General features: G+C 37.2%; 1 protein-coding gene across 7 annotated transcripts in view; it reads right to left on the bottom strand.

Moving 5' to 3' along the window:
- PHLDB2 (pleckstrin homology like domain family B member 2) overlaps positions 1 to 12829 on the bottom strand; it is a 68840-nt gene that overhangs the window by 16183 nt on the left and 39828 nt on the right. For 4 of the 7 annotated variants that reach the window (XM_085239617.1, XM_085239605.1, XM_085239621.1 and 1 more), the window contains 7 exons: positions 11315 to 11470; positions 10443 to 10553; positions 9694 to 9783; positions 6261 to 6404; positions 5299 to 5472; positions 4459 to 4599; positions 3786 to 3885 (listed from right to left, as the gene is read on the bottom strand). In XM_085239617.1, the coding sequence (XP_085095743.1) occupies positions 3786 to 3885; positions 4459 to 4599; positions 5299 to 5472; positions 6261 to 6404; positions 9694 to 9783; positions 10443 to 10553; positions 11315 to 11470 (916 nt within the window). The remainder of the gene's footprint in view (positions 1 to 3785; positions 3886 to 4458; positions 4600 to 5298; positions 5473 to 6260; positions 6405 to 9693; positions 9784 to 10442; positions 10554 to 11314; positions 11471 to 12829) is intronic. The other 3 variants (XM_085239629.1, XM_085239632.1, XM_085239636.1) reach the window with 2 other exon arrangements.

Genomic DNA, 12829 nt, shown 5'->3' with positions numbered 1-12829 from the left:
ATATAGATATTGCCCTCTGTCTACTCTTTTTTGGTAGAGCCTAAGAAGCATATGAATCACCATTTTGCTGTTACCCAGCATGTGTCTCAGCACTGTTACTCCCAGCACTGTGCCCAGATTCCTGTTTCAGCTCGCCACTTGCCATCCTTCCCATCCATGGGACTGAGCTGACCAATGGGCTCCCACTCGCACTGTCCTCACACAGGCTCCTGGTGGCCAAATCTATTGGAACCTTTTGGGCCCCCATTTTTATCTGTGCAGTGACTGGTCTCTGGATCGTTCCAAATAACTTGGCTGTTAAGAAAAAGATTTTCCCATGAACGACTTACGTCAAAGATGCACCCTCTTCAATATAAGCTGCTCTTAACTCGGAATGATTACTGACAGTCACTATTTGTTGTTGGAGTGGGTCCAGAGGAGGACCACGAAGATGATCAGAGGGGTAAAGCACCTCCCCTATGAGAACAAGCTGAGAGAGCTGGGGCTCTTCAGTCTGGAGAAGAGAAGGCTCCGAGGAGACCTTATAGCAGCCTTCCAGTACCTGAAGGGGGCCTACAGGAAAGCTAAAGGGTAGATTTAGACTAGATATTAGGAAGAAATTCTTTACTGTGAGGGTGGTGAGACACTGGGACAGGTTGCCCAATGAGACTGTGGATGCCCCTCCCTGAAAGCACTGAAAGCCAGGATGGATGGGGCTTTGAGCAATCTCGTCTAGTGGGAGGCGTCCTTGCCTATAGCAGGGGGTTGGAACTAGATGATCTTAAGGGTCCCTTTAAACCCAAACCATTCTATAATTCTGATTATGTTTATTTCAAATAAAAATAAATACATAAATAAAAATTCCTGCTGAGTTTCCATGGGTTATAGTCTTCAACTTATTCACAGGCATTACTTGTTCCTGCGCAAAGAAAACGATGTTCAAACTTGAGTACCTCTTCTTCATTTCCTGACTTCATTTTTAACTTTGAATTATGAATCACAAATTTTTACATTAACTTCTTGGACAGAAATAATAAAAACTGGAGAAAGCCAGTCAGAGAGAATTCACACCATTATTAATTTGGTAACTCTCCTGTAACAGCTCTGACTAGCTGAGCTGCCCACTTCCTCCAGGAGATGCTGAATACACTTTCTCCAAATTTTTACAAACTCACTAAAATGCCCATCCTTGAAGTTGACTCCTGAAAAGTGTGATGAGCTGCTACCAGCACTTCAGGAGTGCATTAGCCTCTTTGCACAGTGTTCTCGACACTGCTGAAAAGGCAATGAATGATTAGTGGACCAGGTGGCAAGTAACAGGACATGAGGAATTGGTCTCAGGTTGCTTTAGAGGCGGTTGAAGTTTAGTATATTTGGAATAATTTCTTCAGGGAAATGGAATGGGCTGTCCAGGGAAGTGGTGGAGACCTCATATCTGGAGGTATTTAAGATGTATTTGTTGCACTGAGGGTCATGGATTAGTGATATTGGACTCAGTGGGTCAGGTGGATGATTAGACTTGATGACCTTGAAGGTATTCTCCATTCCAGAGAATGTCCATTATAGTCCATGGACTAGGACACGACCAGCCACCTGGCTGGGTTCTGCACTATAATGGGATACATAGGAATCTGGAGAAAGAGCAGTGCAGAAACTTCTGTGATATGCTGCTGAGACAAAGCAGCTTTCTGCAACCCAGAACCACTGTGCTTTAAGGACTAGAGAATGCAATTACACTCTTCATGTGCTTCTGACACAAGTAAACTTAGGGAGCTCTGTTGTTGAGTGCAAAGAGAATAGAATTTTAGAATGGCTTGGGTTGGAAGGGACTCCAAGGATCAAATTCCAATCCCCCTGCCACAGGCATGGTTGCCAGCTGCTAGATCAAGCACTAGATCAGAATGTCCAGGCCTTAGACACCTCCATGGATGAGGCATCCACAGCCTCTCTGGACAGTCTGTTCTAGCACCTCACCATTCTCTCAGTAAAAAACTTTCCCTTGAATACATCCTTGTATTCCTGTACTCTTTGTGTTTTGATGGTCTCTCTTACTGTGCAAATCTGAGAGTTCAAGTAAAGCACCTGACAGCAACATAATTTCTCTCTCACAAAGCCCAAATGTCAGAATAAGCTGTTAAGAACCATCCTCTTGCCCAGTAGGAACCAATCACCAAAGGCTCTCTTTATGATTCAATATTTCCATTCAAACTGTTGAATCATTTAAAGAATAATGATCATCTTCCAGTATGGAGGGCAGTACAGCACACATACTGTTCCTAGCATATGACAAGTATACTGTTGAGTGCCTTAACCAATACATCTCACTCTATCCTGCCTCAGTTTTTTGTCAATCCATACATACTTCAGTTTTGGTTTGGAGAGTTTCTTTCTTTTTCACTCTTAAGATAAAAAAATCTGCCTATGCTCTTAGGCTTATTTTTTAACTGTTGACAAAAATGGAAAAGAAAAATATAATAACCATTTTAAAAGCTTTCATTAGGTTTTGTAATTGTATTTTAGGCACATCATCTTTTGCAGTCATTTTCTAGAAATAGTTCCAATATAACATACAATCTTTTGCCATCAGAATTTAGTCAAGCAGTTCTTACTTATTTTCAAAATGAAATAAAGTGTTTTCAGAACAAGAGCATAATGATGAGTCTCAATGTGTTTTCAGGCTATTCCACCCAGGCAAATGCATTATATCACAAAAGCTTTCCAAGCTGGGTATGAAGCTCCTTTTGTATTGCTTTCTGAAATATATCAAGCTACATTAGCCACCACAGCAGGTTTGTGGAGGGCCTGTTGCACAAATAAAGCTCAAAAAGAACAAATCCCAACTGGAGCAGATCTATTAAGTGAAGGTAGTAAGTCATGATCTCTTCTCAGCAAGTTTGTTCCTTACATGCACTTAGAACTCCAGTGCGTATAGCTGACTTCAGTTGTGCTTTTTTACTTATACCACCTGCTAGCTCTGACAACTCCTATAAAGACAGGATGGATGCTGTCTCAGCTCCATCTTAGTCAGCACTAGGTAAGGCTTTCTTACACTAATTTTGTAATGATGCAGACACCAGAAAGAAAAGAAACTGACAGATGGAACCGAGGAGCAATTCCTTTTGAAGATGGGACAGTTACCAGCAATGTATTTTGTTAAAGCAAAAAATTAAGTGCATCAATTCAAGTAGACAAACAGCAGACACAGAATTTCACAGTTTAAGAAATCATGTCTCAAAGATTAAGTACTTTTCTATTCAGAACTGTCACGTTGCTATTACAAATATGCAACTACCTATGCAAGGTACATCTTTCCTATGTTGTAGCCCAAATATTTAAGGGAGGTTACAATACTGCAGCTATACATGCTCCAAGTCATGACGTTAAATGACTGTCTAGGGAATTACTCTATCCAGGAAAAAATATATGCCAAAAAAAAAAAAATCTTTTTTTTTTTTTGAAATTGCAAAATAAAAAGATTTAAACTAACTAAATAAGACAACGCGTAATATCTTTAATAAATTGTCCCCAAATGAATCAAGTTAGCCAGTTAACTCAATGTGTATCCTTTTATTTTCTGCTGAGTATATTTGATGACTATATCCTTCAAATCTGTATATGTGACTATTCCATACTCTTATTTTGTCTAAATCTGTAAATGACATTGAGAGCTTATGTTTTTCAACAAGGAGCAATTTTTTGATTTTACAGCCTCATTGATTACAATAATATCAATTTCACATTTATTTTCTGGAAAAAAAAAATAAAATAAAAATGCTGGCTTTAACAGAAACTAATCAAAGTCTTACCTTTGTGCATCCTTCTTGATTCTGACTCTTTGGTCATGGTTGCCAGGCAGTGAGGAAGTACACTGCCACAGCTGTTGCTCTGTCCTAATGGTAAATGTCCCTGCAGGAAATTTATAAGTATGTGCTTAAAACTTTTGTTGAATTAGCAACTAATGTTAAAATAAGTTGCTTTGTCCTTAATATCATTGTCATCTCAAATGAATCAGCCATTAATATTTTAGTTTTGAACAGTTCTCTAATTAAACAAAAATGTTTGCCTATTATTATTTTCCCCTTGCTTTTCTTTTTTTATTTACCATGTCACACGTAAAGAGTATTCTAACTTTGCACATAATCTTGACTTTACTGGCGAGAGGTTGAAAGGAAAGCAGCCTGCTGAGTCTCTACAATCAATTTAAGCTAACCTGCAAGTAAAGTTCTTGAAATATCTTGAAATTGATTGTAAATATGTGATGACTATTATATCACCACCTTTCCAGATGTGAATATAAAGGCTGGAAGCCTGGAAGGTTTCATGCTTTTTCCCATGTTAACAAATGCAAATTTCTTTCACAGCCAACGTCAGACATGAATTTGAGGGATTACACGATGCTACAGCTATTCAATCTTACCTCTAACATAGAATGCTTTTTATATAAAATTGGAAGGCTATTAATAGCATGCAGCTACGTACTTTAGATGTAATGCTTCGTCCAAGAGTAGAACTATTGAAGTGTGGTGACACAGTTGGAGTTGTTTTCTTGCGAGGCAAAGTATCACTCATGTACATGCATTCCCTGTGCTGTTTCTTTCGCTCTTCCAGATTTCTGAAATGCTTCAAATGTAATTTGTTGAACAGCTTTGACATAAGAAATTGACCTACTTGCTCAGTTATGCTCTATATGGAATATACTGAAGGCAACAGTCTGAGATTTCACTGAAAAGAATGAAATACCTCCTGATTCACAGTGTTACATAGGATTTATATAAATATCACAACAAAAAAGCATGCTGATTAAGAAAATGTACTAAATTAATATGCACTTTTTTGTATACATGTCCCTGTATCTAATTTTTTCTAATTTTTTTTTTTTTTAACTCAAGTCCAGAGTACCAGTAGAATCCAATTAAAAGAGGAAAAACATTTATTTACAAGTTATTCTAATGAATCGGCAGCTTAAAAACAATACAGCTTTTGACAGGCGTTGTTTAAATGTATAACAAAAGTTAATTTTAGGATTTCAAATGAAGCCAGTGGTATATTACTGTTGCAAGTCTTCTGACAATTACAATGGCTCCTAAACATTAATATTTGCCTCTGGATGATTCATAGAAAGGAGATTTTTTAATCATTACCATTCTATAACCCACTGTATTCATTTTTAAATGAGTAGTGCTTTTAAGTTTAACATTCAGAAAACATCACGAACTTATGATCTACCACATCATTTTTAAAACTTTCCATGTAGATCAACTTCACGGCCACCATAACAGTAACAAAAAAATCCCAAGTTATCAGCTTTGAGTCTGTTACCTGTTGTTGCCTGCGGTGTTTCTTAGCTGGCAGAGGAGGAGGTGTATCAGATAAAGGAATAGGATCTACATGAGTAGCCATGACCTCAGGCCAATGGACTGATGGAAGTTGAGCAATAGAGCGAGGAGAAAGAGAGTGAGGAAACACAAATCCAGAACAGAGAGGTGATCTTAGCTTTATAGAAAAAAGAGAAATTACACACAGAGTTTTCTTTTTGGAATTGCTCGAAAGATACGGCACATACAAGCTGCAGTTTTAGCACTGTGTTTGTGGATCATTTAGCAAAAAAGATTTGTTGCATTGGAAATCTTAAGGCATAGCTATCTTTCAGAAGCAGCACATAAACAGCACATTTTTAAACCAGCTGCTGCCTCCTCACCACACAAAGGTAGGTGTGTTTACAGTCATAAGATGAATTCATTCTATAAAAAGTGGATTTATTAAAAATGCTGTAATCATTACAAAGGCAAGCAGGGCACAAAGAAAGAGAAAAAGGAAAAGTAAACTATAGACAAAGACTGGACAGACTCTGGAATAGCTAATATAAGTACAAGTTACCCATCTCTCCCAAATACCCAAGATATACTTTCTTCTGTTACAGGAAGAAAAACATACAAAAGGAACACCTAAGCACCACTGAATGAGTAAGAACTGAATTATTCACAGATCACATCTCCACAGGTGCATTACATTATAGTGTTTGACAGGCAAAGATTGTCACTTATTGCTGCTTGGGTCATAATCGTTTAGGTTTTTTGGCCTTTGAAGTCTCACCTACAACATCAACTGGACCATTCCTCCAGCTTTACTATTAAGCCATTATCTGATTTGGTAACTGGCAGATGAGAGCTTGCCTTAGGGTCAGTTTGTTACACGTTGAATTACAAAAAAAAAAGAAGAAAAAAAAAAAAGGCAGCAATGAAAGAACAATGCAAACAAAGGGAAATGTCTCTCAAACAAACCTCTTTATTTTGTGGCTGGCACGTCAGCACAGCCGTGGAAGGCTCAGTGGTACCTGCGTCAGCATCTGTGGGGGGCTGAGTGGAAGGGGATATATTCGTGGAATTGCCATACAGCTCACTAATTTCACTTACACTGATATAGCCCTAAAAGGAGGAATTCAGAAGTTAAAAGGAGCAAAAGCAAAAAGACGTGCAAGAGTATTAATGTATCCAGTACGATGAAAGTTAGTTCAGAGTGATACAGCCAAATATTTGTTACCATTGAAATATTTAATCATACAAAAAACAAAATCATCATCGGGCTTCTCAAATGTTGAATACTTGGATTCTGAAAATTGTTCTCCATTTAATTCCAAATACATGTATGTGATCAAAAGGCAAATATACATTAAGTGAACAGAAGCCTTCAGTAAAATGTAAACACCCTTCATGTAGCTCTCTCTTGGGATAACAAATGCAGAGTTTGATTTATTTCTTAACTATTTGGCTAGTTTAAGTGAACCAAATGACTAGCAGAACTGGGAAGATACACTATTGTTGCTCCATCCATTACTCTGACAAAACACCTTTCCTTTGCACTGTCTGGAAGTCACTTCTAACTTCCTGATGTTACCAGAAACTGAGACAGGAGGTGTTGTCACTGCTAGCCCCACAGTCTTTTCAAATTGCCTCTCAAATAGCAATCACACAGGAGGTGACAGATTGAGAAAAGACTCAGACGTTGGAGCATGCTTCTGCCTGAAAAGAGCAGTCATGCAGGCAGATTTTAGATACAATGGCAGAACACAATTACTGCAGGTGTTCTGGTGTTAACTGAATAAATCTTATCTAACAAATACAGTATGGCTTCTAATCCATGCCATATAGGATACCAGCTTGCAAAACAATGAATTGCCCTAACTTCTAATAATAAGAATGGTCAAGTGGAAGAAGAGTCACTGTTGAACCAATATCATAAAAATATGATGGAAGTATGCTTATGTTTAAATCAGGATGGTAAGCTGCTTTTAACTGAGAAAGTATCCAAAGCTCTTTGTTTCTTTGATTGCACCACCATGTTGACATGTCAGTACGTTTGTATACTTTGGCAACTGAGTAAGATAAAACACAGGTTGCTATAGTACTTCTTCTTAAAAATGCATAAATTTAGCAATGATCACAGAAGGCAGACTGAAAAAAAATTAGAGCTCTCTTACCTATCAGCATAATTTTAAATGTATTGTATTTTCAAGCAGATATACAATACTGGACAATTAACATACTGTGAACACAACGCTCAAGAAATAGGAGTTAAATATCAATTCACATACCACTTGATCAAATATTAAATGAGGAGACCGGGTATCACTGAAGTTTTCCTCTCTAAATATGTGGCCATATTACAGTAAAAGAGAATCCAGTATGAATAAATATAAATCCTGCTTAACCATACTGTAGCAGCAGTATATTAATCACCAAAACTTGGCAAGTCTATGAATGTAATATTATGTTCATTTTTATAGATAATAAAAGCACTTTCATTGTTATATGAAAAATATATATTCATTTCACACTCACAACACCAGTGGAGATTCTCCATGGGGCTAAGTGAATAAAAAAAGAAGCAAACAAATGACTTCATGATGTGTTAGCTCAGGCCTTATTATGTTAGGTTAAAGAAATGGCTTCAAGCCAGACTAGAGATCCAACTCATTTTGCCAATACTGAACGTTCAAACAGCATTAATTTTTTTTCTCACTTAAGTACTGGGTAAGTGCTCTGCCTTATCTTTGGGAGAGAGTTACAAATGCATGCTTTGTTGAGGAGGGAATGGGAAATACGAGACCACAGACTAAGTTCTCAACTGATGTATGAGCAATTGCACGGTGAAATTAACTCCTGGGTGCAGAGAATCTGTTTAAACCTGTGTCCCATTTGGTGCTTTATTTTTAAAGGTGTCAGAACAGTTGGAAAAATGTTGAGTTGAAGTGAGACAAATTATCATGTCTGGGAAGGAAAGACATTTCTTATAGAAGAGAAAGCCTGTGGGGACACTGAGCATAAAATAGATCATTTGCACTGTTCCTTTTCTCATTTACCTTACAGTAAGTCCTAATTGATTTCACTGTGGTGAACGCAATCACACTGCTTAATTACCCATTTCAACAAAAGGTGCATCAGGTTCACTTAATGTAGTTGCATTCTGAAACATCTGTGATTAAACAAATCATTACATGGGTATGAAGACAAAATCAGAGACAGCACCCACTTTCTAATGATAAACGAAAGGAACCATCACAAATGAACAAAAAAGAAGCCTGGAGTTGCCAGATGTCCTGGTGAGAGGTGAAATGTCTAGATTAGAGTGCAACCTTGGACACTAAGTCCAAGCCGTGTTGCTACATGGCTTGCAGCGAGGAAGAATGCTTGATCCCACTGGCATGTTCTGCAGCCCATCCTGGTTCACCAGGAGCTTTGGGGCCAATTAAGCAAAATCAATTACCCAAACTTCAAGAGCCCAACTTCCCACAGTGACACCTACATCATTAGATGAGCAGACTGTGCTCAGGAGTCATCCAGCAAGTCCAGTCAGACCTCTTAATCAGAAGTTAACGAAGCAGCCATAGATACCTAACAGTATATTTTAAATGCTATTTCTTCTGCTTTCCCATTTATAACTTCGTATTAATCTGCAATTTTCAGATCCATTAAGGCAAGCCAAGAGGATAAGCATGAGTGCTTAAAGATAATACTGTACATCCTGACCAATTTTTTGTAATGGGCTGTGGTTTACCTTACATTGACCTAATTCACAGTTCTTGAGAAGCTTAATGTGGTATCCTCAAAGCTATAAAGCCTTGGCAGGTGCAGGTAAGCTCTGAGACTCACCCAAACTAACTCAAATATTCAGCAAAAATTTACTCTAACTATTCACCACCTTTAAATAAATAGCTTAATAAATATATTAAGACCACAATAGCGTTAAGTCTTTAATTCAGTGTTGTTTTTTTTTTTTTAAGATCAAAACGTGCACTTATCATGCATTTCTGAAGAGCCTTAAAATAGAAGTGAGTGCAGTGGGAATACCTGTGATAAAATTGACAGTGCAAAAATAAAGGCTATAATGTATTGGCACTTGAACAGTTATCCCTGGACCTCATTTTTCTTCATTTCAGTGAAGTTTAATTGTCCATTTTGAGAAACTTAGACACGTCACATACACACAAAAATGTTCATTTTTCTAGGACAAGAGTTTAAATTGAGACCAAACAAATCCGGGAAAATGTTAGAGCGGTTATTGTTCTGCTACGGATTTGGACTTCCACGAATAGCTTTACAAATTAATTTCATCATATCCAATAAAACTGTATAAATAGGATTTCACTAAATACTTTTGCATGAAGAGTTATTAAAAGTTACTTGTGGTAAAGTAATAGGCAGTTAAGCTGTTTACCTCTTTTAGACTATTGGGACTGACAGGAAATCCCTTTCCTCCAGAAAGTGTGGAATACTTCTTTTCCAGATTACAGAGATTCTCTTTTTCCTGTTAATAATAGAAATAAAGTTTGTATTAAATACCAATAGCAATATAATGAAAATAAATGCTTGTAATTTTCTTAAAAGTATAAAGAAACATACTAAAAACTTCAAAGCGGAGTTCCACCTTCATTCATTTACAGCAGAACCAAATAAAAACACGGATGTATACAGCAAAAAAAACTAGTGAAAAAATGTATTGAAAAATCACAATAAAAAAAAAAGGTCTTCCTTCAGCATTTGGAAAATGCTGGTTCTTCTTAGAGGGCTAAATATTATTTTCCTTGTGGTCAAAAACAAACCAAAAGAGACACGAAGGCTTGACATTAGCTTCACGTTAATTTCCAAAGGAAGCCTACAAAGATGGCAAAGGGCAGACCCTTTGCCCTCCAGAGAGGGCAAGGCACATCAGGAGCAGCTGAAGTCCTCTGGCTGGTTCAGCGCAGAGCAGAGGAGCTGAAGGGAGGCCTCATGGTGGCTGCAGCCCCTCATAGAGGGCAGAGGGGCAGCGCTGAGCTCTGCTCTGTGAGACAGTGGTAGGGCCTGAGGGAACGGCATGGAGCTGTGTCGGAAGGGGCAGGGAGAGTTCTCTCAGATTCTGTGTTCTTTTATTATATGAAATGCTCTTTCACTATGCATTAAAAATATCTGAAAGACAATACTTACCCTCTGCAGCATCATTATTAGGTTATTTTTCTCTTTTACAAAATGATCTTGTTCTCTTTGTGCTTGTTGGACAATATGATTAGCTTGTTTTTTGAGAGCAGAAATCTTTTCCTAATAGGAAAAAAAATATATCACCTTTTATATGTTTCATTTTCAAAGCACAAGAATAATATTCATAATACCTCATTCATTCCTAAGAGTTAAGTATTAGGAAAAGAAGTTACAACAGCTCATTCCTTCTCTGAAGTATAAGAATTAAACAAGATTTAGACAGAAAAGAGAATTTCTTCAAGAGACAAAACAAAAGAACAACAGCGTATATTCCTAGATAACATGGTGACTAATGTCTCTGTACTGAAAGTAAATGGCTTGGAAATGGAACTTCCGATCTATGAAAAATTCATATTTAACTAGTTCAAATAGGATCTTTACAATTGATTTTAAGAATTACAATTTTTTCTTAATTCAGTGTCCTATTATGATTAAATAATTTTAAATCCTATTGTATCATTTAATATTAATCATCAATGAAAAATAACTGCAGTTTCGTCCACAGAAAATGAACCACCTTGCTTAATAACGAGAGAACAATACTTTAGTACCTTTTGTTAAAAATTTAAGGGTTTCGTTTTCATATTTTCATGCAAATATGCAAAGAAGGTATTGAATGTTATCAATTTAGTTCCTTTAGAGAAGCACCTGATTCAGTATGTGTTACAGCATCAGCGGGACATCAGTTTAGCTCTGCTGCAAAACCTTTCTCAAAGAGAAAAATTTTGTATTATTTCTTGCGACTACAACTTGACATCTGTATTTCATCTCCTTTATGCACAGCAACAAAGAACAAATGGATTGAGTATTAGTGCTCTTACCTTTCTACTGACAATGCTACGCTGATATTCAGCTACTTCACGCAGGAGCTGTTGTGTCAGATTTTCTTTCTCTTCATCTAATCTGCTTTCATGTTCAAGCTGCTGAAATTCCAAATCTTCAAAGTGTTTGCTTTCTATGTCCAATAGATCAGCGTCCTTAAGCCAAAAAGAAAAAGAAAAAAGGAAAAAAAAGAAAAAGTGGCATTTCATTCATTGACAATGGAGTAAACAGACTTACAGGAAAAATATCACAGAAATACTGTTTTAGACTGTATCTCATGCAACAGGTTCAGAAGCTCAATGCTTTTAATTACCTACTGTCATAAGAGAACAAATAGGGCTAATTGCTATTTTAATGAAGCTTTCTCTATTACTCCTAGTGTCCCCCCCAGTGAAAATGACAGCTGTATTGTAAATGAGTTGTCTTTCAATGTTTACAGCAGGATGGAGCCTCTGTAGCGCTGTAGCCTAGCTGCCATGCAACCAAAGTGCAAATCAATTCACTGAGGTTGTCGCATGCCAAACTGATCCCAGGATCTGCTCATCAACCAAAAAAAAATCCCAGGAAGTGTCATCCAAGTTGATGAACTTGAGAACTGCATGCTGAATTAACTAAGCATGGCAATACACGTTCAAATGAAGGAGCCTGGACAGCACTTAGAATTTTTTCAAGTCTAGCCCAAGCTCTCCTATTGCTTTTTAGTAACAGACATACAAATAAGAGGAAAGACAAAATGTAGCTGTATCCTATGTACACTGCCATCCCACAAGCAGTACTGTCCAGCTGTGCTGGTTGTGCAGCCAGTGGCTGCATGAGGACCACTGAATTGGAGCAGACAATCTCTCCCTATACAAAAACACAAATAAGAGCTGTCCTCACACACACAGACACTAGTCAGTAGGTGTACTGCTTCACAAATGGCATCAAAACAATTGTATGCATTCCAATGGATGAATGCCAGATTTCTTCAAGAGGTTGAATTCTGCAAAAGAGACCCAAGAAATAAGAACAAATCTGCCCTTCACTTACGGAGGATGAGACAAAACGTTCAGTGCTTTTTAGCACAAGAACTGAGTAACAATCTTTCTTGCGAAACATGTGTGCATTCATAACATAAATCCCTACTTCCAGATTTCTGAAGAAAAAAGAATTTTTAATAACCACAGTATTATTAAATATTAAAGCTCTCTAAAATAGAGACATTGAACATAATTTGATACAGGTTTTCATACATGACCTGTAACAATTTTTTACTGTGGAAAACTGCAAGCTTAGTCCTCTGCTCATTTCAACCTAAGGCAAAGAATAGTGAGTGACTGATGATGCGCACAGAAGCCTTCACAAAGGCTTTTAAAAACCAGCTTTCAATTTATCAGGCAAGATACAAAAGCTGATGAATTCAAAAAACGATATAAAATATCAACATATTCTCATTATTTTCCAAATATTCCATTATTTGCCTTTCACTTGAAGTAGATAGCAAAGAGATCCAAAGTAAAGACATGGGCTACAAT

This window comes from Meleagris gallopavo, chromosome 1 (assembly GCF_905368555.1).
Source record: "Meleagris gallopavo chromosome 1, MGAL_WU_HG_1.1, whole genome shotgun sequence".
NCBI classification, from domain to species: Eukaryota; Metazoa; Chordata; class Aves; order Galliformes; family Phasianidae; genus Meleagris; species Meleagris gallopavo.
Note: the sequence above shows the minus strand (reverse complement) of the source record. Positions and strands in the feature narration are given on the sequence as shown.